This window comes from Osmerus eperlanus, chromosome 20 (assembly GCF_963692335.1).
Source record: "Osmerus eperlanus chromosome 20, fOsmEpe2.1, whole genome shotgun sequence".
NCBI lineage: Eukaryota > Metazoa > Chordata > Actinopteri > Osmeriformes > Osmeridae > Osmerus > Osmerus eperlanus.
In genome coordinates, this window is record NC_085037.1 from 6,801,414 (window position 1) to 6,828,974 (window position 27,561).

Below are 27,561 nucleotides of genomic sequence, written 5' to 3' on the forward strand. Positions count from 1 at the left end.
GCAACAGTAGTGACTGTAAGAAGACATTCTGACAATATTGTAGAAAATAGTATATATTACTGTATGCTACAGTTCATGGCACACACAGACACACCATTCCGTAATCACCTTTTTCAAAATTAGGTTTGGTTTCTGTCCTACTACACTCTTTCTTTTGTATTGTGTAATACTGTATTCACAACCACAAATGCTTATAGTAAAAAAATGTTTGGTTTCAATCTTGTTTTCGTGTTTACCATGAATTGTTCATCATCTCTGCCATTTACTTTCAATCTTGAACAGAAATGTACAAAGGAGTTGTGTTAAATATGAATGCATGTCTTGAGTTATGTATTAACTTAAAATTATTCATACATTAGTTAAATAGCAGGGCTTCTATGTGCCACAAGCCATCTGCAGTTCATCCTAACCACTAAAAGGACTTTGGAATGCCAGTACGCGGTTCTTTGTTCACCATTCATGTTCTAATGTTCTTGAGAAATAACACAGACAGAGAGGAAGTAAGTTGCAGAGACAAAAAGAAACATAAAATCCGAATAAATACACCTTTAATTGACGGATTGACAGACCTGATTATACAAACGCCACCAACCACGGAGCTTCTGCGATAACAGGGCTGATCAGGTTATTACAGCGATACGATGACTGTACATTCATCCCACGTGACCCCGCCCTCCCGAGACACACGCCGTTCCTGTTCCGACCCCACCCACCTACCCACAGAAGTAACTATGGAGTTACGGGAATTGCTAGCGCGTATATCTATACAAATAAAGATCAACTACCCCCCTCCCAACCCCACACCCGTTTAGTACACTGTCTTGTTATCTACACATTTTGAGCTGTGTGTGATCAGATTAGAGAGAGCTTGGCCAGACCCTTATTCCAGACCCTTGTCGGTACGTCTATGAATGGTACTTGGGTTTCTGGCAGGTTTGAATTGGAACAGTATTCATGGTTTAGGTTTGTGGTTCCAAGTTAGTGTGTGTTGATCTGTAGTGTAGGCTGTAGGCCAGGTGTTCCTGGTGGTCACAGCATTATACTGTATCATGTGTAATGAAAGAAAATTGTTCAGCTTCATGATTGAAACCACAAAGGCCAAAGTCTCTCTATGTACAACTCTGTAACATCTTCCAATCCAGCACACGAACACACACACACACACACAGCAGGCCAGTAACTGTTAGGATCATAATACTGTTGTATTCATCAATCCATTCAGCTGGAAAATTGAAAAGGTTAGTAAGACTTGCTTCAAATTCCTCACTCTCTTTTCCTGACTTTTTTCCTTCTTCTCTCTTTCTCAGGCTGTGTTTATCAATAGTCAAATCCCCACATCTTTAGAACTACTGGCCAAGGCTGCCTTGTCCCACATGACGCCACATTCACACACAAGAATGCCAACAGTACACTCTCTCTCTCACACACACACACACACACATTTCAGTAGCTCCAACAGTATAAAGAGGATATCACCCCCCCCCCCCTCTGCCTTACTTCCTCAAGTCCCTCACTCACTAACATTCTCTCTCCCTTTTCCCCTTCCTGTCGGTTTGTTCCTTCATTCTTTCTTTCACAGCTCCTCTCGTCGCCTTCTGTCGTAAAGATGAACAGTCCAGTATGAAACGCTGCCAGATGCTTCCCTGGATGCTGTGGCCCATTTGGAGGAGAAGAGAGGAGGTAGGGAGCGAGGGATGAGGGAAGGGAGAAGATGGGGGTTGGCTGGAGGCGGTGTAGACAATGCAGCAGGCCTGAGGCAGGGGGAGTGCTCTCTCTTCTTCTGGGACTCGGGGGGTAGGGGGGTGAGGATAGTGACAGGGAGGCGTGGTCGGTCTTCTCCCAAATTCCCACCGTCTCTATGTGTGACAAGTGGCATGGGGGGGTGGGAGTTGGAGGTGGGGGGGGGGGGGGTGGTGGTATGTGGGCCCCGCCCCCCTTCATGTGTCCTGTCCGTCGGCGGGGGTGTCGTTGGAGGGCTCCCCGTCCGTCTCCCGACTGGAGATCCTGTCCAGCTCCGCCTGGACATCACTCAGGCCCAGCTTAGACCCTGTGGATCACACCTACAGGTTAACCCCCACCATGGCATATACACCTACCATACACACACACACAAGATCTGGGCATGCACACACAATGTCCCACTACTAGGGCTGATGCAGAGGAACAGGGCAGATCAAGGCACAGTATGGTTACACACACACACAATGGGACGGAATATCCATAAGTATAATGCAACGTGCCAACAGTGTGGGGGGGGGAGGCATGTATCAGAAGAGAAGACGGGAAAGGTAAGAGTTAGGAGAAAGGGGGAGGGTTAAAGGCAGGGTTAGGAGTTAGGAGAGAGAGGGAGGGTTAAAGGCAGGGTTAGGAGTTAGGAGAGAGAGGGAGGGTTAAAGGCAGGGTTAGGAGTTAGGAGAAAGGGGGAGGGTTAAAGGCAGGGTTAGGAGTTAGGAGAGAGAGGGAGGGTTAAAGGCAGGGTTAGGAGTTAGGAGAGAGAGGGAGGGTTAAAGGCAGGGTTAGGAGTTAGGAGAGAGAGGGAGGGTTAAAGGCAGGGTTAGGAGTTAGGAGAGAGAGGGAGGGTTAAAGGCAGGGTTAGGAGTTAGGAGAGAGGGGGAGGGCTCAAGGTGGGGGCTGGGAGAGAGGGGGATGGAATATTATAGGGGTTTTACGAAGACATGAGCCGAAAGAACTTCACGCACACACCTTAACGTGGCCAGCATCCTCTGACTAGAGCACGCGCGTGCACGCACACACACAGACCATACACACAGATGATGAGTCTTGTATGAGAAGACAGACACACGCACACGCAAACAGCAGATAGGGCACCAGATACAGATGTGATGACGGTGGAACAACAAGTGGTCTGCATGTGAGTGCGGGTGTATCCTCAAGATGGAAGGAGGATCTCAACAGTCGGTATGGATAATGAGGTTTGCGCACACACTCCAACACGACGTCTTTCATCCATTGCTTTACTGATGACACTGCAGCATGCATGTGTGTCTGTGTCCCACCTGACTTGCGTACAGTCCCTGGAGTGTTGTTACCCCCTGCTGGAGTCCCTGGCCCACCTGCACCGGCCTTCTTAGTCAGAAGGCTGTTGAAGAAGTTAGCCAGCACCCCCTCACTGGTCTGACCTGCTGCAGAGACAGGCATAACACATTACAGTCACACACACCATCATTTACATTTACATTTAGTCATTTAGCAGACGCTCTTATCCAGAGCGACTTACAGTAAGTACAGGGACATTCCCCCCAAGTAGGGTGAAGTGCCTTGCCCAAGGACACAACGTCATTTTCCATGGCCGGGAATCGAACTGGCAACCTTCAGATTACTAGCCCGATTCCCTAACCGCTCAGCCACCTGACTCCCTATACTCCATCACACACACACACACACTCAAGCCTACACGATTGCAGGCACACACACGCCATTACCTGCTTGGGGCATGGCGTTGGCTACGTTGGCCGCTGCAGAGCGATTACTTGTCCTTGGAGAGCCACTGGGAGCTCTACTGGTGGGGTCCTGCTGTGTACATATACACACACACACACATAAAGAGATGCTGGCAGATACTACCAGTTCTCCACATGTAATAAGAGAGAGAGCAAGAGGGAGAGAAAGAGAGAGCGGGAGACTCACCCCTGGGCGTCCTGCAGTCACAGGAGGCTGTTTGGCGAGCAGCGACTAAAACAAGACACATACACCGGTGTCACAGACTGGCACGAGGGAGAAAGTACATCACAAACACACACGCACGCACACACACAACTCACTTGCAATTTCACAAGAAACACCTGGTCGTCTTCCGCTTGAATTTCCTTTTCATGAACAAACTGGTGAGATGAGAGAGAGAGAAATGTGTAATTATATTAGATTCTCTGAGGTGTCTGTGGTGTCTCCAGACAGGTGTCTGTCTGGAGTCAGGTGGCTGAGCGGTTAGGGAATCGGGCTAGTAATCTGAAGGTTGCCAGTTCGATTCCCGGCCGTGCCAAAATGACGTTGTGTCCTTGGGCAAGGCACTTAACCCTACTTTCCTCGGGGGGAATGTCCCTGTACTTACTGTAAGTCACTCTGGATAAGAGCGTTTGCTAAATGACTAAATGTAATGTAAATGTCGATTCTAGTCATTATATTGTGTTAGACATTAACAGAGGGACTGGACAGATAGAGTTTCAGGGTTGGGGGAGGTCTTACCTTTCTGACTGGGGGCTTCACTATTACTTCTTCAAAGTTGTCATCTGCTTTCAGCGTCTGGAAGTTCTCGTGCAATATGGCGATCTTCTTTTCGTTGTCCCACCCTGACGGTCTGGAAGGTGACACACACACACAGTGATACATTAACAATACATACCCACACACACACACTTAGTGGAACAATGACATACACGCACGCAGGCTTACATGAAGACGGCGTCTCTCTCCACCACCTGTGCGGGGCAGTGGAAGGGGAAGCTGTAGAGTCTATGGACCAGGTATTTGTAGAGCACATCCAGGTTCTTCATCTCCTTCACCGATGTGTACAGGAGAGAGGCACCATCTGCCACAGGGAGTCAAGGACCACCACCCAGCTACGCTGCCTCACTGGAGGCAGAGAGACCCCCTAGCTACTGACTCCATGAGGCAGAGATCACCTACTGTAGCTACACTGACTCAACGAGGGAGCGAGAGCAGCCAGCTATACTGACTCACAGAGACAGGGATGTGAGGGGGGGGGGGGGTCATAGGTCACAGTGACAAGGATACACTGCAGACAGAAGCGTCGGATGTGTGATTGGATGAAGTCCAGGTGTTCGTCTCTGTAGTCATGTTCCTTCTCCAGGGTGCTGATGGCGTCACACTGTGGAGGCACAGGGGAACGCTGTTTCACAACATCCACTGTGTGTGTGTGTGTGTGTGTGTGTGTGTGTGTGTGTGTGCGTGCGTGTCTACATGCTTAACAGGTGTAGTCACATCGCTCGTCAGAGTCACTTATACAGAGTAGTGAGTTTAACCAATTTAACTCTTTTACACACGCTCATGTGACGCCTAACAACATCTTAAGACCATAGGGAATGCATGTGTGTCTAAGTGCAGACTGTCCAGAGGAATGTTGTTTGTGCAAGTGTGTGTGTGTGTGTGAGAACATTGGTGCTGAATTCAACCACAAATCTCACGTGTGTTCAAAGCTTAAAACCATAAACAGCTGCGGGGTTTGTGTGTATGAGGTGTGTGTGTGTGTACCTTAGTGCAGACTACAACCATAGGAATGCCCAGGTTGTGTGTGAGTGTGTTTTCTCCCAGTGGCAGCAGAACACTCTCCTCCTCCTCACTCCTCCTCTGAGGGGCACCTTCTTCACTGCCTGGCTCCACGTACTCCTGGAACTGCTTCACCACTATACACACACACACACACACACACACACACACACACACACACACACACACACACACACACACACACACACACACACACACACACACACACACACACACACACACACACACACACACACACACACACACACACACACACACACACACACACACACACACACACACACTGTAAATAATGGATTTTGCCTATATTACAATCATAGAAATGTGCGTGTGTGTGTGTGTGTGTGTGAGAGTGCGTGTGTGTGAAAGTGCGTGTGTGTGGTTGTGTATCCATGCTGCCGTTTCAAGCTGCTCCAAGTGCCTCACATCTGTGCTCCAGCTCCCTCAGCGTTTCCGGGGTAACCCGCAGCTTGTCGATGTGTTCCCTGGCGACGGCGGCCCACTTCTGCAGCGAGTCCAGAGCGTTCCACGGCCGGGACATGTCCAGCGTGATGAGCAGCAACGAGTCTCCCACAGCCTCCACCGGCACCGCCACACCCTGGAGACCCTTGTGGTAGAGGTCTCCGTCCAACACCCAGGCGTTACACCTGGTCTGGTCTGGAACGCACACACGATTATCACACACACACACAGTTATGGCTCATATTCAACTCATTTAATCACAACATGCCTGCATGTGTGTATGATCTAGCACTGGAACTGTTTATCTTACTGGATCTTCTAGAAGGCTCTACTGACGATGACTAGGATTGCCCAGCTGGTTCACTTACTCTAGACTAACATCATTAATGTAAGTATTTTTGGATAAAGCTTCAGATACATGACTAAAATGTAATGTAGGGTTGGAAAATGTGTTTGGAAATTACATCACAGACAAAAGCTGTATGGTAGAGCTGTGATTGGTTACCGTCAATGTCGTCGTCATGGACACTGAAGTACAGGTATTCCAGGCCACGCCCTTTCATGTACTCCTCCACCCCCTGTAGCTTAGCAACCAGGGTGGTCTTCCCCGAACCCACCTCACCTGTACACACACACACAAGCAGAGAATCAACAGCAGTACAGGCAGTAGCACTGCCCATAGCTACTCCAGCATTGTGGGTCTTTACCAGACTAGGCTCTGGCCTATGCCCTAAGCACAGACCCTTTACACACATACTAATAATATTGCTCAGACAGTTGTCCTCACAGCATCCACCTCAGTGTGGCCAGACCAGCCTACAGGTCCGCAAACTGCAGCATGATAAATCACTAGCTGGGTAGCTATGTGAAGCCACACCAATATTCTATTTTACTATTTGTTACGATTCTTTATTTTTAGTCCCGTGCATCAAAGCAGAATATTATATTATGATCACACCATTCAAGTGAAAAAAATCACTGCATCATTTTGTTTAGCACAACAAAGAATCCTCACAAATTCAGTAACAACCGTTGACAACAGATAGGCTCAAACTGCAGTGAGACCAACGAGCAGTCAGCACACTGATCAGCTTCTGTATCAGCGGATAATCCCCGGTGTCGTTCCAACACCGGGCGGATATAAAATGAGCGTGGACAGCTAAGCACGCGTACAGACCGAGACAGGGAGGCACCCCACTGTCTCGCGGTGTAATGACGATAGATCAAGCACAACCGTAATCGGTTTGCTAATGGTTAGCAAACAGCGACTGAGAAACAGATCTCAGAGTCGGAGGCCTTTCTCGAGGCCACACACACACACCAATGATGACTTGCAGAGGATGAAGTCAGTAGGGCGTTCATCATTCTAATAGGAGGAGACAAGGTGAGGGTGCGGAGACGCTCACGCAGAATGGTCCGTTAGCACGCGCATTTAATACACGACAGCGGTCTTCATTCTCTGCCAGACCACGTTTTATAATAATGCACCATCATCATCCATACACAAGACACTGGCCGGTGTATTTATTTTAGAAAGCTCGCTATACATGCTAACGCCGGCAATTTAACGGTGATATAAGATAGCTAACGTAAGCAAGTATGGTCCACAAAAAAAAGCTACTCACCCATGACCAGGACATTCTTTCCCGACGGTAGCTTAGATCGGGAGTGCGTCGAAACCTCGCTCAGGATTGACGACCTGTGAACAGAACAACCCGTTATTTCACTGTGTCGTTAGGTAGCTCTAGCTCTAGAGTCAGATGCTTTTCCCAGACAGCCATAGACGCTAGCATCGCTTTGTTGTCACCATTCATACAGCGACTATCCAGTCTGTCTGTTGGTGCTGCTAGCCGCTAGCTAGCTGTCAAACCATCCTCAGCTCTAGCACAGCACCCGCTAGGAGCCCCAACCCCATCCACACTAAATTGAAAAGTCCATATTACGCCCACCATAAATTCTGTCCATCTTCGTCTTCTGGGTTTTGGTTTTCCAGAGTGCTGTTATGTCCAGTTGAGTTGGAGGATAATAATGTACTCCTCCCTGAAGTCGCCATCTTCGCAGGCTTGTAAACCAATAAAGCGCCCGGATGTAGCGCACAGCAAAGCCCGACGGGGCGTGGTTGGGCTGCACAATGCGGGTGGATGATGCCACGGATAAACACGGGAAAGACAGATAAACACATTGATAAATTAGGCTAATTAACAGATTAAGAGTAACCTTTGTTGTGCAAACTATCAATAACCTATACACTGTATACATTACGCTCGATTTAGACAGTGAGAATGTCAATGCAATAAAATGGGCACCTTACGTATAAGGGTACAACTTTTGGAAATAACATTGGATAATAAATGAGCAAGGCCCTTTAGGCTAGATGATGTTGTAACAGTTGATACTATAAACCATTACAAACTCATGAATTATATAATTTTAGGCTCCTAATTTGGCAGTTGTATTTCAGTATTATCCACTATCTGTTACTGATTTAATGTAACTAATTAAATTTAAGAGAGGATGATTATTGCCTTTGATATTTCTAAATTATTGGAGTGTAGCCTAAAAAGTATTCATTGTCGAAGATTGTAGGCCTGGCCGCCTGGGTAATAACGGGAAGCATCCATTGATGCGACCATTTCACTCAACCGTTGCTGGTCGTTGCATCGTCCACTAGGTGTCAGTACTATACCATTAACCTCACCTTAGTGGTCTCTAGGTGCGCTCCCCGAGGCCCCCGATGGAGCAGATTAGAAACTCTAGTTAACAGGCGCACCGTCCCCCTCCTCTCCATCTTTTACCGGGAGGACAGACAGACGCGCGGACTGCACCGTACACTCTGCGCTTGTTACTGGAGCGAACAGCTTGGTCCTGTTGCCGTCAACGGTCAAGCTATTCAGCACTGCGGTGGAGACGGAGAGAGAGAAGGGGAGAGTGACAGAAATAGGTAGAGAGAGAGAGAAGAGAGAGAGAGAGAGATGGGTCCAGAGACCGTGAAGCATCCCTGATTCTTTAGTAGGCTACAACGCTGCGAAGTTCCCCTAGCTGCTCTGCTTGGATCGTTTCCTCCGGCCGCTGAGGTGAGTTTCTGACTGCGGGTGGCGGAAGAGAGGAACCCCACTATTATACTTTTATTAGACTATCCTTTATGGTGCAAAGTCTACTGTTTTGTTTTTTACAAATTGGGTTGACTTGCATTGATGTGTTGTTTGACGCGATAGGTGGCTACGCTATTTGTAGAAAGAAACCAAACACGTTAGCTCTGTGCGCATCCTTTTCACGGGCTACTTCTTTACGTGAGTAATGCGACAACTGTGTAGCTATCCCATAATGCTGGGACAGTATTTATCTAATGCATTGTAAACAAAAGTGGTAGTAAATCTCGGTTCTCTGTAAAAAGCCTTTTTTTTTACAGTATACAAGCGCTAAGAAACCAAAGGGAAGTAGGAGCCAAGCCCAGCACAAAAAAGAAAACTGAGGCTGAGGCTAAACCATAAGAGTTGACAGTTGTTTTACAAGTCAGATTGTTCAGTTCACATTAGCTTTGTCACACAGGTTGTGGAAGGCAGGTGCTCTGACAGAGTTACATCCATGTACAGTATGAGCTGTCTGATGATCAATACTCTGCAAAGCTTTTACCCAGGGTGGGTCATGAACCTTCTTGCCCTGTGAATCATTTATGTCATGTTTTTTTCCCCCCACCATCCCTCCTTTCCACACACAAACGCATGCACACACACATGTGCACACACACGCACACACACACACACACACACACACACACACACACAGCCATGAACACATAAACATACGCAGCACACACACACACACATAAATTCTCATTACACACTCACACACAGGCAATACGGTTGTTCTCAACACACACATACTTTACACACACATAAACCATACTGATGTCAAAGGTCAAGGGAGTAGAGCAAGGATTGTCTGTGTTGCTGAGTGTAGAGAGAGGGAGACAGCAGATCGATAAACTAACAGACTTGCAATATGAAGATCTTGGAGCAGAACACTCAAAATTTCATTATAAACCCCACTTTGCTAGCATTCAGGTAGAGTGTTTTTTGGGCGTTTTCATGCTTTTTTGGAGAGACCGTTCAATGTAGACAGGAAGTCAGGGAGAGAGAGAGAAAGGAAGACATGCAGCAAGGAAGCCAGGCCAGATCCGCTCCCCAGGAAGCGCAACATTGATGATGCAACATTGAACGCATCTACTCCTCTGGATACAGCTTCTTATCTCATCAATGGCAACCCATTGGCAGATTTTCTGTTTCTTTCGAAAATATTGTTACAAAGATACGTACATAGGGCTATATCCCAATGTTTGTTCTGCTGACAGACAGACAAACTGACCAGACACACACCGGATACAGCCACCATGACTATCGATGTCATCTGCTGTCAGCCGTAACAGACAGCATCTGTTTCACACACACACAAGCACACATGCACACACACAAACGGGCACAGGCACACATACAGAAGTGCATGCACACGCACACCTACAATTACACACCAAACATCTGCTACATTAGACACCTGCTATGTGGTTCTAGCAGTTTGCGCTCTCTCCTGCTTATCTAAAAATAATCATCGTTCAGTACACACATGGAACATGAATTATGGAAAAGAGAGAGAGAGGGGGGAGAAGGAGAGAGGAAGAGAGAGAGAGCAGGGAGTCAAGAAGTGAGAGCAATCTACAAGCAAAGAAGCAGCAGGAGAGAGAGAGAGAGAGAGATAGAGAGAGATAGCAGCATTGGGGTCAAACTCAGACCCAATTCCTCCCTGGCTTGCTCCCACAGGGTTCAGATAGCCTACTGTGGTGCTACTGCTAACATGCCCACATCCTTCTACTTCATTCACTACCATTGTTCTAACTCCACTCTCAGGCCCTAACATACTTGATTGACAGTTGGGTTCCTTTTGAGTTTATGGTGTAAATAGCGTGAGCATTATTGCAAAGTAATTCATAATTTTTTGGGTGAAAGGTTGGTTTTAGAAAATGTCGATCATTTGTATTAAAGGCCATTTTCTTTTCAATGTGTTGTGCACATCTGGTCAACGTTTGCTATGTAGTCGTCTGCGTGTGTGTGTTTGCCTGCGCATGTGTGCATTGTTCCGCCTGAGCACTGTGTATGTGTTAGTGACACTTAGTTTAGTGTATGTTTCTGCTTGTGTGTGCCTGTGTGTGTAGTGTCTGCCTGTGTGTGTGTATGCTAGTGTAGTGTGTGTTTTGCTGTGTGTGTGTGCAGTATTCTGCCTACCCTGTGTCTCCTGACCTTGAGACTTGCTTACTGCTTACTCAGGAGAGCTATATCTGGACATGTTGATACAAATAAGGTTCAGATGAAGTGGAATGTTTGTGGTCGTCTTACTAACAGTGTGTGTGTGTGTGTGTCCGTGTGTGAGTGCAGTATGAGCGTTTGTGTGAGAGAGAACTTTCATTTGTCTCTGTGTGTGTGTGTGTGTGTGTGTGTGTGTGTGTGTGTGTGCATGGGGTCGTGCACATGTGAGGAAAACCATAGATGTGTGTGTGTGTTTGGATACAGTACATCCACAAATGTGTTTCACTTCACTTCTGCCCCACCATCCACACCGACTGTGCTGTGTGTGTGTGTGTTTCCCCTGCAGCGTGTGTGTCCAGGATGAGTAACATCTACGAGTCAGCTGAGGCCACCCTGGGCTTCATCAGCTCTCCCTGCCTCACCAAGGTGGAGCTGCGGGTGGCGTGCAGGGGCATCTCTGACAGGGACGCCCTCTCCAAGCCTGACCCCTGTGTGGTCCTCAAAATGCAGTCCCATGGACAGTGGTTTGAGGTAACCTGCGTGTGTGTGTCTGTGTGTTGACTTCCTTCCACTGACTATCTATCTGTCTATCTATCTGTCTCTCTGTCTCTCTATCTGTCTCTCTGTCTCTCTGTCTATCTGTCTCTCTGTCTATCTGTCTGTCTGTCTCTCTGTCTCTCTGTCTCTCTGTCTATCTATCTGTCTGTCTGTCTCTCTGTCTCTCTGTCTATCTATCTATCTATCTGTCTGTCTGTCTGTCTGTCTGTCTATAGCATCAGATGTATCTAGTATCTTTAGGGCTCCATTAGAAAGCTGCATGTCTGACTTGGCTGGAACAGAAAGACATGCTGACTTAAGTGCCTTTGCTCTGTTGAATATGTATGCACACACACACACACAGACATATGCACACACACACACGGTCAGTCTATTATGCCCGATTTCTCTCTGTCCTTGTCTCTCTATTTCTCCACACACACACACACACACACACACACACACACACACAAATCTTTCTTGAATCTCACAGCCACACACACATACACACTCTCAAGAGGTTAGGGAATCCATGTTTTAAGAAAGTAGTGCAGCAGATTCCCCTGAGGTTCTATAAAAAGCATCTTACTGATACAAGAGCCTATACAGCTGTGTGTTTGGTATATGTTTGCATGAGTGTATGTGTCCGATTGTGTGTGTGTGTGCGTGTGTTTTTGTGGAAAAGAGTTTTTTGTGGGAGGTGTCTATATGTGCCTTTGCACTGGCAGACAGATGTTATCAAGTTTATATCGATTGAAGTATGGCAGTGAGAGAGAGTTTGTGTGTGTGTGTACTTACTGGCAGTCCTATATAGTTGCTTGCTCTTTGATGTGTTTATCTAAAGCATGCAGCTAGAAGCTTCAAAACAAACCCTCATACTCAAGTGTGTGTAATGTATGAGTTTGAGTGTGTGTGTGTGTTTGCTACTGAACGATACATATCTTTGATGAACGGCTCGCTGTGGGTGGTTTAGGAGTGTGGAATGACCACTGTGTTACAATCAAAATGTAGAAAGTTTAACTATGGGCGCAAATACCACACTGGTGTTTGGTCCAGTGTGACCTCATGTCATTGTGTTTAGAAGGTTACAACAGATGGCACGACTGTTGATTTTCCACTGGGTCTGTGCGTGTGTGTGTATGTGCGTATGTGTGTGTGCGTCTAGGTGGACCGTACAGAGATCATCAGGAGCAGCATCAACCCGGTGTTCTCCAAGGTGTTCCTCGTGGACTTCTACTTTGAGGAAGTGCAGCGCCTCCGCTTTGAACTGCACGACATTAGCTCCGCCCACAATGGCCTTCGCGACACAGACTTCCTGGGTGCCATGGAGTGCACATTAGGACAGGTATGGTGCACGTTTGAACCGTTGAGTGCATGCACGGCTAGGGAGAATACACGTTAGCACAAGTAGGGGCACATTAGGAGAACACGGGAAAGACGGTTGTGGGTCATGAGAGTGCACATCATTTCAGGAGAGTATGAGAGTGCACATCACGTCAGGAGAGTATGAGAGTGCACATCACGTCAGGAGAGTATGAGAGTGCATGTTGTGACAGGGGAGTGCATTGTGGAAGTGTGGAGTGTTCTTTGTTTTTCACTATCTGTCCTTACGCATTTGTGTATATGTCTTAGAGCTAAATGTGTGTATCTAATGTGTTTACACCAGATCGTGTCTCAGAGGAAATTGGCCAAAGCTCTACTCAAGCAGGGAAATACCTCAGGCAAATCTTCCATTACGGTATGAGATCTCACACAAACACACATATGCACATCTGCACACCTAAACACACAAACACACAGACACACACAGCTCCACACACATTATTCCATTTGTGTCTCTCCAGGTAACAGCAGAGGAGATATCTGGAAATGATGATTATGTGGAACTGGGCTTCAGCGCTCGCAAACTAGACGACAAGGTGATACCAGCATATTGTGTGTGTGTGTGTCTGTGGGGTGGTGTCAGAGAGGTTTAATTACTAATACATGTATTTTGAAATGAGAGGAGATAACATGCATGGACAGGTCTGACAGAGAGAGAAGAGTTAGTGTATGTTCACTGACAGGAAGAGTTGAGGGTGCGGGTGAGTGTATTTGTGTGTGTGTGTGTGTGTGTCTATGTGTTTGAATACACTGACGGTGGAGTGGAGGATGCTGCCGAGGATGCACAGTCTGAAGTAAATAGACACACACACACACACTCGGTCAAACCATGATCTATCATCAGAGAGGTCATGCTGAGAATGGTAGGCTAATAACCCACACACATTAATCACCAAGCCTTCATTAGTAGAGTATACATACACCCAACAGACAGCACACACACAAACAAACACATAGACCAGACACCACACACAACACCACAACAAATTTAGACTCCACTGTAAACATTCATCACATAGGAAGGGGGAGGATAAAAAAGAGAGAAGGGGACATAGGCAGATAGAGGAGGAAGAGAGGGCGGTAGAGGACAGAGAGAGGGAGGTAGAGGACAGAGAGAGGGAGAGAGGTAGGGAGGAAGGAATGGAGCTCTGATTTCAAATTCCTTCTTGTCTTTGTAGGATTTCTTTAGCAAATCAGATCCCTTTCTCGAGATCTTCAGAATAAATGATGATGGCACCGGGTCACTTGTTCACAGGACTGAGGTATGTCACACATATTCTCTCACACAGGTAGCTGACACCTTTCTTATGTATTATTATTGTGCAATGAATGCATTTATTATTCTGTGTGTAAATGTGTGTGTGTGCGTGTGTGTGCAGACAGTCATGAACAACCTGAGTCCGATGTGGAAGTCCTTTAAGGTGTCTCTGAATACCCTCTGCAGTGGAGACCATGAGCGAGAGCTGAAGGTTCGACCACAAACATCACACTGACTCCTGCATGACCTCTCCACGACCTAACCCTGACCCTGCATGGCCTCTCCATGACCTAACCCTGACCTGTCACCGTCCCCAGCTTTGACAGAACCAGGTGTTTGTCATGTTCTGTCTGCGTGTTGTCTTCTAGCTTTGAGGGAAGCTGGGTGCCGTAAGCCTGTTGTTTATATGATGTGAATGTCAGGTTTGTGTATGTGTGAGTGTGCGCGCTTCAGGGGAAACTTGGTGACCTTACAGTGGTTCCAAACAGATATTCACATCATGAATAAACATAAGCTCATTAAATATTCAAAGCCGTCTTAACACTGTGTGGCTTCTGTCAGCGGGGGAAAGGGCTCATGCATGCGCACGCACGCACACACACACACACACACACACAGAGGGACACATACCCACAGACAGAAAAAGAGTGTTAACTGCTGAAATCATCTGATCCATAGCATTAGAATGGGTGACATCACAGCAGATCTCTATCCAGAACAATGCTTCATATTCAGTACCTCACCTGGGTCTCTATAAATGAAAATTGTATTTTTCTCTCTATCTCGTCTCTCTCTGTCTCTCTCTCTCTCTCGTCTCTCTCTCTCTCGTCTCTCTCTCTCTCTCTTTGTCTCTATAGTGAATAGAGCCTCTTCACTTTATCATTACTCTATCAAATGGAGCTCTCAGCCCTCAAGTGGGACCAAGCAAGGCCTGCACACACATACACACACACGCACACACACACACACACATCAAACACACATACACACACACACATACACACCCATCACATACACACACACATACACACACATCACACACTCACAAAGGCGTACACAAGCGTACACAAGGACAAGGAAAAGTGCATGCACACAAACATAAGTAAACACTCACATACACACACACTACAGAGGTTTAGTGGGCAAGGTTATGTGGCACTCCGAGTATAGACAGGACATGAAGGGATTAGACTTGTTCTCCTTGACCTTAATCAGTGATCGTTGGTTTTAGTCTGCTGGTAACTAACTCAGTGGACCCTCTCGACATGGGGGATATGGGTTGCGTTCAAGAGGGTGCGATGTATTCTATATTCTTTAACCTTTTTGAAAGACACATTCCCTCTGCACAATACTCCCTACGTCTCAAAAGTCACATACGTACAGTATTAACTGTATTTGTGAATGAGACCTGTTTGGGACGTACAGTTTTACGTTGTCACCTCAATTTAACTGGGACACAGTTTTTTCCATCTGACATGTTTTAAAATGTTTGAATGAAGCCCTGAACGGTTGCTAGTTGTTAGTTTTCCTCAATGGCGTTTTACCTGCAGTGATAACATTATTATAGTTGTACCCATGAGAGAAAGACTACTCTCACTCGTACTCTCACTCTTACACACTCACACACACATATTAGGGTCTCTACAGATGAGTCCCTCTCAGCATCTTCAGATTAATATTTCACTGCTTTATTGCCCCCCCACCAACACCTGCTTATAAATCATTCAACATGGCATTTCCCTGTGTGTGTGTGTGTCTCTGAGTGTGTGTGAAACACGTGTGTGATGTAACGCGGTGATACTTACCGGAAGTGTGTTTGTGTGTGTGTGTGTTTGCTAGTGCACAGTATGGGACTGGGACTCTAATGGGAAGCACGACTTCATTGGAGAGTTTCAGACCACCTTTAAAGAGTTACGTACGGACTGTGAGGGCAAACAGGTAACACATATCCCACATATATATACAGTACTACTACTACACACACACACACACACACACATATAAACAACCGTGTCCTGGTGACTTGTGTGCATGTCTGTGTGTGTCTATGTAGATGCAATGGGAGTGTATAAATCCCAAATACCAGGTGAAGAAGAAGAACTACAGAAACTCCGGGGTCGTCCTCCTCAACCACTGCAAGGTAAGGAAACACCTCATCTCCTCTCCTCATCTCCTCACCTCACCTCCTCATCTCCTCACCTCATCTTCTTACCTCATCTCCTCATCTCCTCTTCTCACCTCATCTCCTCACCTCATTTCCTCACCCCATCTCCTCACCCCATCTCATCACCTCATCTCCTCACCTCCTCCTCTCCTCATCTTCTCACCTCATCTCCTCATCTCCTCACCCCATCTCCTCACCTCATCTCCTCACCTCCTCTCCTCTCCTCACTTCATCTCCTCAACTCATCTCCTCATCTCCTCATCTCCTCACCTCCTCACCCCATCTCCTCACCCCATCTACACTCCTATCTGGGGCTAAGGACAGGAGACCCTCCATGTTGTTCCTAATGGAGTCCAGGTCAAAAGTCTAGTTAGAGTAGCTGAGTGTTGGAACAGTAGGTGTTGGAGGTTGACCAGCACTCAAGGAGTCCATGGAGTGGCTCACAGCAGCTGTCCTGGTTTTTCCTCTGATTACAGATCATCAAGATGTACTCTTTCCTGGATTACATCATGGGAGGCTGCCAGATACAGTTCACGGTGAGTGCGTGCGCATGTGTGTGTGAAGACAAATGGGGCATTTCGCAGTCTTGAAGTGTCAAAAGTGACTGACGATGACCGTGTGTGTGTGTGTTCCTCAGGTCGCCATAGACTTCACAGCATCCAACGGTGACCCCAAGAACAGCTGTTCGCTCCATTACATTCACCCCTACCAGCCCAACGAGTATCTGAAGGCTCTGGTCGCTGTAGGAGAGATCTGCCAAGACTACGACAGGTATCATACCATACTACTCAGCTTCATCAATAGTCACCAATCATCTAATCAATGAATTACGTGAACAAGTGTTATACCCCAGGTTAGAGTCCCAGAGGGTTGTGGTTGCTATGATGGAGATCTGCCTGAGATGAAGAGAGTTCTCCAACGGGCTGTGAGAACGTATTCAATCTGTAATCAATGATCCGAGAGCTTGTTAATCAATAACAAATCCAAACGGAGATCGGCAAGGACCGTCCTATTGTTTATGATTGAGTTATAGAAGTGGTTTCTGTGGGTATCTAGACGGTTGCTACGGTAGCATTAACTAACTAACAGGCTGCGTGGGCTTTGATGGAAACACTAATGCAATCAGACAAGCTCATTTCCTCTCGCCCCTTCTCTACCTCTACCACTCCTTCTTTCTTTTTCCTCCCTCTCTCTCCCCCTCTCCCCCTCTCCCCCCCCCCCTCTCTCTCTCTCTCTCTCTCTCTATCTCAGTGACAAGATGTTTCCAGCCTTTGGGTTTGGTGCTCAGATACCTCCTGACTTCAAGGTAGATGTTCCTTCACACCCGCACTCTTCAGCTCCCTGCCCTGTGTGTGTGTATGTGTGTGTGTGTGTGACATGTCACCTTGTGTCTGAAATGTGAGGACCTTGTGTTTGGTGTGTGTGTGTGTGGACCTTGTGTTTGGTGTGTGTGTGGACGTTGTATCGGGTGTGTGTGTGTGCATTTTGTGTCTGGTGTGTGTGAACCTTGGTGTGTGTCGGTGTCTGCAGTAACCCTCCACTCTCACAGGTGTCGCATGACTTTGCAGTGAACTTTGACGAGGACAACCCGGAGTGTGCAGGTGAGCTGTTGACACACACACACATAGCTGAACACACTGTTATACACATTCCCACTGGCTGTGTGCACAGCTGGCAGGATCGTCATGCTGTAGAAAGAGCTCTGCTTGTATTTTTAGCTCTGCCCATAAAAGAGTAGAAATAACAACACTAATCTGTATGTGTGAAATGACTCCCCTCTTCACACACCTGTCATGGAGGTGTGTGTGTGTGTGTGTGTTTTTTTTGTGTCTGTAAGTTTATATTTAAAGTGGACTGTTGTTGTTTACCTACAAAGACAATATTTCATGTGTCCTTGAGAGTGGCTAAGGTCATTCCTCATCTGAGCAAGTGTACAATAATAAAAAGTGTTTGTGTATGCGTGTTCACGTGTGTGTGTTCGTGTCTGTGTGTCCAGGTATTCAGGGCGTGGTAGAGGCCTACCAGAACTGTCTTCCTAAGATCCAGCTGTATGGTCCTACCAACATCGCTCCCATCATCCAGAAAGTGGCTTCCTCAGCCTCGGAGGAGATGCACACCAAGGAGGCAATGGTGAGAGAGAGAGCGGGAGAAGGGGAGAGAACAGGGAGAGTCAGAGAGAGAGTGAGAGAGAGAGAGAGAGAGAGAGAGAGAGAGAGAGAGAGAGAGAGAGAGAGAGAGAGAGAGAGAGAGAGAGAGAGAGAGATGGAGGGAGGGAGGGAGAGAGAAAGAGAGAGAGGGAGACAGAGAAAGACATATGGATGGAGGGACAGGACAAAGGAAAATAAAGAGGGAGAGGTGGAGAAGGAAGGAAGAGGGAAAGTGAGAGAGAGAGAAATGGGGGAGAAAGGGAGAGAGAGAGGGAATGAGAGAGATGGGGGGAAACAGAGAGAGGGGGTGAACATGAAGTGACAGTGATTGATATAAATATGACATAAGCTGATGCTTTTAGGACTCCCCTGTCCCCTCTTTCATTTGCTCCCCTCTCTCCTGTCCCCTTTCGCCCTTCACAATCACCCCTCCCCTCTCTCCCAACCCCTCCTGCTCACTTCCCAGGAGTACTTCATCCTCCTTATTTTGACCGACGGTGTAATCACTGACATGGCCGACACGCGTGAGGCCATTGTGCACGCGTCCCACCTGCCCATGTCCGTCATCATCGTTGGCGTGGGCAACGCCGACTTCACAGACATGCAGATGCTGGACGGGGACGATGGGATCCTGCGCTCGCCCAAGGGAGAGCCCGTGCTGAGAGACATCGTCCAGTTCGTCCCTTTCAAGGACTTCAAGCATGTAAGTGTGTGTGTGTGTGTGTGTGTGTTTGTGTGCGTGCATGTGCATGTGTGTGACATAAGTTCGCTCCGCTGGTCAAAAGCATTCATCCTGTTTTTCATTCATTTAATAGAGGCAGCTGTTTTGTGTGGGTTCGTATGTGCTTGTCTATGTGGGTGTGTTTCACTGATGGTTTCTGGAGGCGTTTAATTAAGCCTGGGAGTCAGCATGACTCTGGCAGCGTTTAGTCTAGTCTGTCACGCTGTGTTCGGACTCTGACATGCGGAGAAATCAGCCAATTACATCATAGCAGAATGGAGAAAGACTGGTCGGTGGGGGGTGGAAGGAATGGAATACACAAAAAGGTAGGAGAGAGGAAGAAGGAGAGAGGGACAGAGAGAGAGATGGAATGAAAAGAAAAGTAGGAAGTAGGATAGAGAGTTGGAATGGGAGAGACACAGATGGGGAGAAGGTGAGGTGGAAGAGAAGGAAGGGGAGAGATAGAGGAGGGAGAGACAGACAGACAGGGACATGGTAAAGACAAAAGCAGAAGGAGGGGGTGTGTGACAGGGGCAGAGAGGTGATTTTCTGCTCTGTCGTTTCTTTTCAGAGAGGATTAGAGGGACAAAGGTTCTCTGTGACAGGCAGAGAGGAGGATAACAGGTAGATAGGAGAGGAAACGAGGGATGGGATGAGAGGAGGGAAAGAGAGCGAGAAAGCGAGTGAACTTCCATGGTAAATCATGTCAGAGAATTATTTTACTCGAAGGGTGTGTGTGTGTATTTTCTTAAGCATGTGTAGAGATGAAATCCTTTACTGCGTGTGTTTTGCATGCATTTATGTGTTCACAGTGTGTGTGTGTGTGTGTGTGTGTGTCTGCCTGGACACGTGTGTCAGCATGTGTGTTTGCGTCTGTGTGTGTGCGTGATTTCACATCCAGCATCTCTCTGTGTATCCCTAGGCATCCCCAGCAGCTTTGGCTAAGAGCGTGTTAGCCGAGGTTCCAAACCAGGTGGTGGATTACTACAACGCTAAAGGCATTAAACCCAAATGCATGTCTGACTATGAGTCTTCCAGATCTTTCAGTCCCTGACAACATGTCCGCATACATACACAAATGTATATGCACATACATTTACATTTATAGAGCCCCCTCCACACACACAAACACACACACGCACACAAACAATACTTCTCCATACTTCTTCTATACTGTAGTCTAGCTCAGAGAGATAGCTTGTTCTGGTGGTTCTAACTATGGATAATTGCATGTGCCTCAGTGGCTCCATCTTTTAGAACGTTTGACGTCAGAGATACAGTATGTCTTTAGAGATGTCAGAACAGTGAACTGACCCAGCATGCAGACTTCAACCATACAGTAGTTCACCAATGAAATGACACTCTTACATTATTTAGATAACTAGGGAGTCAGGTGGCTGAGCGGTGAGGGAATCGAGCTAGTAATCCGAAGGTTGCCAGTTCGATTCCCGGTCATGCCAACTGACGTTGTGTCCTTGGGCAAGGCACTTCACCCTACTTGCCTCGGGGGAATGTCCCTGTACTTACTGTAAGTCGCTCTGGAAAAGAGCGTCTGCTAAATGACTAAATGTAAATGTTACTAGCAAGACATAAGGATCTTTAGCCTCAACCAGCAACCCCAAAGTATGGCCTAGAGTTAGCACCCATGAGTGTAGACATGTATAAAGAGGATTGGTAACACCTCTGGCTAATATACTCTCAACTGCATGCACAACTCAAGATATCTTCTCAACATTTTGTAGCAACTTGCAAGTTATCCACGAATAAAGTATTTTTGTCATTTGAGTGAAATAGCCACCAGTAAGGTGAGTTGGTTTCTGGTTCTTTTCTACAGGTTTGTTGACATTTTGCTAAATAACAGAAATTAATAATGATTGTAATAATTTCTTAATCTTCTTAAAATTCAAAGTGTTTTGTGGGGGAATACAGTAGGCGTACGTGTGTGTTTGATACAGAGCTGTGCTGAATCAGGCTGTTTCTGTATTCTGCATGTTGACAATAATAAAGACTCGTTTTCCTCCTCTGTGCACCTCTGCTGTCTCTGTGTGTGTATAGGATACCTGTGCTTGAGGCACTTATATAAACTACTACTAAATATAATATCACAACTCCCTCCCCCCATACTTCAATTTCCCAGATGCCCTTGTCCACTGGTCTATGTGTGTGTGTCTGAGGCAGAGAGAAAGAAAGACAAAGAGAGAGAGAGAGAGAGAGAGAGAGAAAGAGAGAGAACGAGAGAGAAAGGGCAGGAGGGATGGCAAGGGGAATGAAGTGTGACGCAGGTGAAGAAAAAGAAAGAGAACTGAAGAAGTGTCAGGTCTTTAAGAGTTTAATTTGGTTTTCTCCACTCTCCTAATTCCACACTATCTCCCTGTACCTCATGAATATGTATACTTGGTTGGAGGGAGGTTTTTGCTAATTCATCTCCATATAAAACCTCACAACACAGAGCACACACACACACATTTATGCATGAGTGGATGTACTGTGATGTAAATTATCAGACACTTCTAAATGCAAAGCACTTTATAATTCTCGCACACATACACACGCACGCCCGCACAAACACACACACATCTGCACAGTAACAATACACAGTTAGTGGCTAAAGGAGTTGTTAAACATCCTTTGTAAGTTCACGTTTTCCGATAAAATGCCTCCTTTCCATTTGTCTGAGATCATGCATACTTTATCCTTTAGGTGGAATCGTTGTTCAAATCGGAACCATTGTAAAGCCAGTAACAGTTTTCAGAGCGTGTGCGGCGGAACTATTTTCTAATCGTACCGGAAGTCCTCAGGGTGACATTTCACAACGGGACATAAACTAAGGCATGGGAGTACTTATAGTGTGAACAGCTGTGTCAGTCTTTGATATATATTTTTTTTATAAGTAATTCGTCAAGCTTGTGTGTAAATAACGGAATGGCGGCGTGGACTTGTCGGTTTCTGATTCACAGAGGAGCAAGTGTTGTAACATTAGCGGTGCGACAGGGCAAAGCAGGCGACAGGTATGTTCAGTTTTAGAGGATGAGGCTATTGCAATCTGGCTAACCTTCCTGCTATGTTACAGCTCACTGCCGGTGAGCTTATAAACTTGCCCAAAAGGAGACAGCGACACCAATTTTACTTAAGTCATCGTTGAGTATGTACAACTGGTTAGCTAAATAGGCTACTCGTTGTTCATTATGCGTGCAGTGCAGCTTGCTAGCTAACAAGCTACCAAGTTAGGGTAATGAATTATGAGCTTTGTACAGTGAAGATCCAGACTTTTAATTAAGTCTAAAACTAACGCGTTGCTGTCTCATTTGACATTAAGGACAATATTTTCTGATGACTGTGCTTGAAGGCACTGCGAGATTGATGGTATATACTAACTTCTCTGACCTCACTCCCATCTATCCATCTGTCGGTCCATCCATGCCTCCACCCATGGCCCATCCATCCATCTTCGATCTGTCCATCCCCCAAGTTCCTTCCTGGCACTTGGCTGTATTCGGACCGTGAAGACCACTACCTGGTGGGATGAGCACCTCACAGAGGACAACCAGTCATATATGAGGAAAAGCCTCGGGGAGGAGTTTAACAAACAGACAGCTGCCAAGCTCCACCCCCTAAAGGATGAACCCTGGCCAAGACAAGAGTGGACTGACGGTGAGTCGTGTTGTCTAGGTGTATGTGTGTGTGTGTGGAGGGGGGGTGGGGGGGACAGGGGTTTACCCAGAGCTCAGTAGATGACTGGATGAAAACCATGTGTGTTTCTTTCTGACTGCCCCTCCCTCCATCTCTCTCCCTCCCTCTCTCTCCCTTCCTGGTCCAGGGAGCAGACGGGTGGGTTTGGTAGCAGTGAAGCTGGGGATGGCTCCTGTGTGGACCAAGTCAGGGGAGAGACACGTGGTGACCATGCTGCAGGTAACACACAGCCCTAACTCAAGAAGAAGGGTTAAAGGTCACATAGCATGCTGTTTTTGGATGCTTTTATATAGGCCTTAGTGGTCCCCTAATACTGTATCTGAAGTCTCTTTCCAGAAATTCAGCCTTGGTGCATAATTACAGCCACTACGAGCAGTCCCACAATGAGCTTCCCTCAAGACACGCTGTTTCTGTGTCTGTAGCTTTAAATGCTAATGAGGAGGAGAGAGGCGGCACCATGCGCTAATGTTTACAATGGATGTATTGCAATGGCTCGTAGCCCCGTTGCTGTAAGATGCCTCGAATTTGCCCATTCTCATCTGATCACCCTGGTTTGCAGAGGTGCACACTCATAGTCATTTCAATGAGGGGAAAGGCGGATATCGCTCGCGCCATAACACCAACAGCAGAACAGTTATCCAAATAACAAAGAAGTGTACAACACTCGCATTACAGCAGTGTATTCACACACATACTTGATGCTATCTACCTTTACATTAGCAACAGTAACTCAGCTGTTAGCTGCAGAGCTAATGTTACAGCCACATTCTAAGGGTAGCAAGCCATATACAGTAAAGCAACAAAGTGATATAGCGTTAGTTGTTACTTGTCCGAGGTTTGTAGCTGGACCAAGGAGAGTTAGTACTGATCCAGAATTTAATTTCAGAAAGGCCAACTTTGTATTAGCTCAAGTTGAGGAAACAGTCGTGGCTGAAATGTTTGGCGCAGACATACAAAACTTTGGGAAGGTGTGTCGGAGAAAATAAAATTAAGACACTGGGTCTTCAGAGGCTCGGATGAAGGAACTGTAAAAAGACTTTTGTTTTCCTTTGTACATCCAAACTGAGAAAATGTAATGCTTAGTTCGTTTGCAAGCCATGATGTCTCTCGAGGATAAAAACACTCGCACGATTGTAGCTCAGGTCATGGGACCTTTAAGGTTCTGTAACGGTGCATGTGAAAAATACATTTATTAATTTGGTTTCTGATGTGGTACTCTGTGAATGAACAAAGTTATTTTCTTCATGTTGTTAGTCTAACCTCTTTCTGTGTGTAGGTGCAGGATTGCCATGTGCTGAAGCACCTGACCAAAGAGGAGTACGACGGCCACACTGCAGCCCTGGTGGTCGGAGGCCGAAATGCATCGCCTTTTTACGTAAGTCAAAAAGGCGGGTTGTCTCACACATATAGCATGCTCAATGTCAGCCATGCTCGGCAAAATTAGCTAAATTTCCTCTTTTCAATTGGAAATTATTTTAGGCACTGAGTGCAAGCAGACTTTTAGTTTTCCTTTTTACATTTTTTGCCCCAAAAAGGAAGTATCTGGGCTCCTGCCGTCAGGGGAGTACTGTCTACTAGTGTCAGTTACATACACACAGGCAGCATCATCTCCTGGGTGACTTTCAGAAAAGAGGAAGTGGGGAGGGAGGTGCAAAGAGATGGATAGGTAGAGAGAGAGAGAGAGAGAGAGAGAGAGGGAGGGAGGGAGGGAGGGAGGGAGGGAGGGAGGGAGGGAGAGGGAGAGGGAGAGGGAGAGAGAGAGAGAGAGAGAGAGAGAGAGAGAGACTTCAGCGACTGGAGGGGATGAAGTGTTGATGATCTGAGAGGATGGAAATGTCACCACTGACTGCAGGGCTGTGCGTGACAGAGGGAGAGAGAGGCATGTGTGCACGATGCAGGGTTCATCTTAAATGCCACAAATCTGTGTTTTTTTTCTTCTTCCTCTCCTTCTCCACTCCTCTCTTTCTTTTTGTAGAAGACGGAGGAGAACATGGAGATGTTTAGGATAGCAGGAGTGCCTCCCAAACAGAAAGTGACAACGTTTAAAGTTTCTGACAACGCCATCATCAAACCAGGTGCGCACACTCACTTTATCCTCATGTCTTCTTACTCTCTGTCTCACCCTTGCTCATGCACTCTCTCTCTAATCTGTGTGTGTGTGTGATTGTCCAGGCACTCCTCTCCATGCAGCACACTTCCGCCCTGGTCAGTATGTTGATGTCACTGCAAAAACGTAAGTCGTCTTCCTCCATTTCTCTTTGTTCTGTCTCTCCTCTCCAAGTCTCAAGTTGGCTCAGTTGTTATCAGTTCACAGAATGTGCCTTTACAAGATGTGTGTGTCTGTGCACGCGTAGGATCGGCAAGGGTTTCCAAGGTGTTATGAAACGTTACGGGTTCAAAGGTCAGCCAGCGTCTCACGGGCAAACCAAGACTCACCGAAGGCCCGGGGCTTCAGGACCTGGAGGGGTGAGACACACACACAAACACGCATACACACACTTAATCAATCAATCACCATGACCTAATATTCTCTCTCCACTCTCTCTCTCTCTCTCTCTTTTTTTCTCCATCCCTCTCTCTTTCTCTCTCTCTCTCTTGCTCTCTCCCTTTCTAGGATCCAGCCAAAGTCTTCAAAGGAAAGAAGATGCCTGGCATGATGGGAAATATTTATGACACAGCCACTGGTTTAAAGGTTGGTACACACACACCCCCTCACACAGAAGATGGATTTTATAAACGATTGCCGATCTGCTAACACCATTAATGAATATTAATGTCCTCATGCTGATTTGAAATCTCTCTGTTACGATCCCACCTTCCCTCTTTACTCCCTCCCTGTCTCCTATCCCCTAACCTCGACCCCCCCTCCACCACCACCACCCTTATCTCTCCCTTTCCTCAGGTATGGAGAATCAACACCAAACACAATGTCCTCTACGTACATGGTTCGGTTCCTGGCCACAAGAACTGCTTGGTGAAGGTAAGACACGTACAAAGGACAGTGTTCTTAGCAGGATGAGTGACCTTGCACGTGTGCAAACACACTCTTTCTCTCACACACACACGCGTGCACACACACACACACTGCTAGATGTCCTGATCCATCCTCATTGATACAGTGATGTATCAGCTCTGCGTGTGTTTACGTTGGTGACAAGTAAAAACGGACTACAGATAAACACTAATGAAAACAAATGGGTACCTCAGCTCAGCTTGCTCAGAATCTTCTATCCCGTGTGTGTGTGTGTGTGTGTGTGTGTGTGTGTGTGTGTCTCCATGTGCGTGTGTTCCAGGTGAGAGACACTGTCCTGCCCCCTCGGATGAAGTTTAACCTTGACCCTCCGTTCCCCACGTTCTTCTGCGACGGAGACGAGGAGCTTCCTGAAGACCTGTACGCCGACGACATGTTCATCCACACAGAACCCTCCGTCACGCTGTCATAACTCTCTCGCACCCTTTGTGACACACGTACCCTTCAGATTCAATCTGGATTGTTATCATTAAATAAACTGTCATTTCCAGAGATCTGTCAATTGCTTTTCAGTCCTTGGCTGTTTACTGTGCGTGTGTGTGTGCGTTTGAGAGAGAGATGACAGTCAGCTCTGAGTCTCCATTATCTACGCCGTGGTGGTCCTGTTCCCTGAAACCATGGTAACAACAGGAGTGATGTCACTAGGAAGGCCCCCTAGACGGTAGGACCGAAACAGCAAAAACAGGAGAGAAAGAGGGGGGGGAGGTAGTAAGCTTAAAAGGGGACAGAGGCAGATAGAGGTCAAGAAAAAGAGTGGATGGATACTGATGCTAGAGGAACAAAGGAAGTAGTGTAGAGAGAGGAAATGGGATGGAGAGAGCGAGAGAGAATGATGAAGAAAGGGTGGGATGCAGGCTGACAAAGGTTGACATTTGTGTGGAAGAGGAGAAATGAGAACATGAATGTTGCAGCAGGAACTGCTGGGCGATTTAACAGTGTGTGAGTGAAGACTTGGGAGAATGTTTGAAAACCATTTTGTTGGGTTTAAATCTGTCTTTCTAATAGAAGGGTTCATATAAAGTGTTGCTATTGTAATTCTGGGAGTGTGCCAACCCCTAGGGACACATCCTCTCTCTTTGTGGTTTCCCCCTTTCTCCTCCCTCTCTCTCTCCCTGTCCCCTGCCCCCTTCCCCCATGTCTCTCTCCTGTCTTGTGGCTCATCAGAGGAACATAATTGGACTAAACTTCTAATCTCAAAAATGGGTTTTCCCTTTCAGTTTCTGACAGCACTGATATTTCCCAGCTGTGATATTCAAAGCTAGCCTGCTCCGCACACACACCCACAACCTGCAGCAGTGGCAGAAATCACATTCAGCTACATCAGTGACAACACACACACACATCCCCAAGCAGAGGCACCTGGGAGGGCCCGTTTGTCACGCAGTGTTATGACAGTACACTAGCCTGCTAACCTACACAGTAGGAACAACAGCAGCCTTTGATATGAAAACCATGCCGGCTGAAATCACTCAACGTCAAACCCTGCTCATCATACATCTGTTCTGTTGGTATGAGAGTGGGAGGTGTGTGTGTGTGTCTAACTCGTTAAAGAGACTTAGCAGGCAGGAAGAGAACATGGTTTTCCATGTCCTGTAGGGGAAATGAA

At 46.8% G+C, this 27,561-nt stretch overlaps 3 protein-coding genes across 7 annotated transcripts; 2 read left to right on the top strand and 1 right to left on the bottom strand.

Moving 5' to 3' along the window:
- Positions 1 to 531: 531 nt before the first annotated feature.
- dync1li1 (dynein, cytoplasmic 1, light intermediate chain 1) lies at positions 532 to 7,827 on the bottom strand. 4 transcript variants are annotated; one of them, XM_062487301.1, is made up of 13 exons: positions 7,677 to 7,827; positions 7,353 to 7,426; positions 6,233 to 6,349; positions 5,692 to 5,922; positions 5,230 to 5,381; positions 4,753 to 4,846; positions 4,411 to 4,546; positions 4,204 to 4,315; positions 3,783 to 3,842; positions 3,649 to 3,693; positions 3,444 to 3,531; positions 3,018 to 3,140; positions 532 to 2,047 (listed from the first exon to the last, which is right to left on the bottom strand). In XM_062487301.1, exons 1-13 carry the CDS (start codon positions 7,778 to 7,780, stop codon positions 1,938 to 1,940), a joined length of 1,446 nt encoding a protein of 481 aa, XP_062343285.1. In that variant the 5' UTR covers positions 7,781 to 7,827; the 3' UTR covers positions 532 to 1,937. The 4 variants fall into 4 exon arrangements, with proteins under 4 accessions (XP_062343285.1, XP_062343283.1, XP_062343284.1 ...); XM_062487299.1 differs by having other exon boundaries at positions 3,018 to 3,143; XM_062487300.1 differs by having other exon boundaries at positions 3,444 to 3,534.
- Positions 7,828 to 8,497: 670 nt separating this feature from the next.
- cpne4b (copine IVb) lies at positions 8,498 to 21,247 on the top strand. Of its 2 annotated transcripts, XM_062445861.1 has the most exons (17): positions 8,498 to 8,801; positions 11,371 to 11,555; positions 12,727 to 12,906; positions 13,228 to 13,299; positions 13,406 to 13,480; positions 14,123 to 14,206; positions 14,324 to 14,413; positions 16,042 to 16,140; positions 16,256 to 16,342; positions 16,843 to 16,902; positions 17,004 to 17,137; positions 17,618 to 17,672; positions 17,916 to 17,967; positions 18,363 to 18,496; positions 18,980 to 19,216; positions 20,157 to 20,638; positions 20,838 to 21,247. In XM_062445861.1, the coding sequence occupies exons 2-16, from the start codon at positions 11,385 to 11,387 to the stop codon at positions 20,286 to 20,288; spliced, it is 1,662 nt and encodes a 553-aa protein (XP_062301845.1). In that variant the 5' UTR covers positions 8,498 to 8,801; positions 11,371 to 11,384; the 3' UTR covers positions 20,289 to 20,638; positions 20,838 to 21,247. The 2 variants fall into 2 exon arrangements, with proteins under 2 accessions (XP_062301845.1, XP_062301846.1); XM_062445862.1 differs by lacking the exons at positions 20,157 to 20,638; positions 20,838 to 21,247 and adding an exon at positions 19,806 to 19,915.
- Positions 21,248 to 22,008: 761 nt separating this feature from the next.
- Positions 22,009 to 26,447, top strand: mrpl3 (mitochondrial ribosomal protein L3). Its single transcript, XM_062445981.1, has 10 exons — positions 22,009 to 22,242; positions 22,704 to 22,885; positions 23,052 to 23,143; positions 24,201 to 24,299; positions 24,900 to 24,999; positions 25,097 to 25,157; positions 25,279 to 25,390; positions 25,539 to 25,616; positions 25,827 to 25,904; positions 26,218 to 26,447. The coding sequence occupies exons 1-10, from the start codon at positions 22,157 to 22,159 to the stop codon at positions 26,365 to 26,367; spliced, it is 1,038 nt and encodes a 345-aa protein (XP_062301965.1). The 5' UTR covers positions 22,009 to 22,156; the 3' UTR covers positions 26,368 to 26,447.
- The last annotated feature ends 1,114 nt before the right edge of the window (positions 26,448 to 27,561 follow it).

Excerpts from the sequence above, each read along its gene's own strand:
- mrpl3 (XM_062445981.1), top strand. The coding sequence starts at position 22,157 with ATGGCGGCGTGGACTTGTCGGTTTCTGATTCACAGAGGAGCAAGTGTT. Across the intron at positions 23,144-24,200 it reads ACGTGGTGACCATGCTGCAG|GTGCAGGATTGCCATGTGCT; the intron begins GTAACACACAGC and ends TTCTGTGTGTAG. Across the intron at positions 25,905-26,217 it reads ACAAGAACTGCTTGGTGAAG|GTGAGAGACACTGTCCTGCC; the intron begins GTAAGACACGTA and ends CGTGTGTTCCAG.
- cpne4b (XM_062445861.1), top strand. The coding sequence starts at position 11,385 with ATGAGTAACATCTACGAGTCAGCTGAGGCCACCCTGGGCTTCATCAGC. Across the intron at positions 11,556-12,726 it reads CCCATGGACAGTGGTTTGAG|GTGGACCGTACAGAGATCAT; the intron begins GTAACCTGCGTG and ends GTGTGCGTCTAG. Across the intron at positions 13,300-13,405 it reads CAGGCAAATCTTCCATTACG|GTAACAGCAGAGGAGATATC; the intron begins GTATGAGATCTC and ends GTGTCTCTCCAG.
- dync1li1 (XM_062487298.1), bottom strand. The coding sequence starts at position 7,780 with ATGGCGACTTCAGGGAGGAGTACATTATTATCCTCCAACTCAACTGGA. Across the intron at positions 7,427-7,676 it reads GAAGATGGACAGAATTTATG|GTCGTCAATCCTGAGCGAGG; the intron begins GTGGGCGTAATA and ends TTCTGTTCACAG. Across the intron at positions 4,316-4,410 it reads GAGAGAGACGCCGTCTTCAT|ACCGTCAGGGTGGGACAACG; the intron begins GTAAGCCTGCGT and ends GTCACCTTCCAG.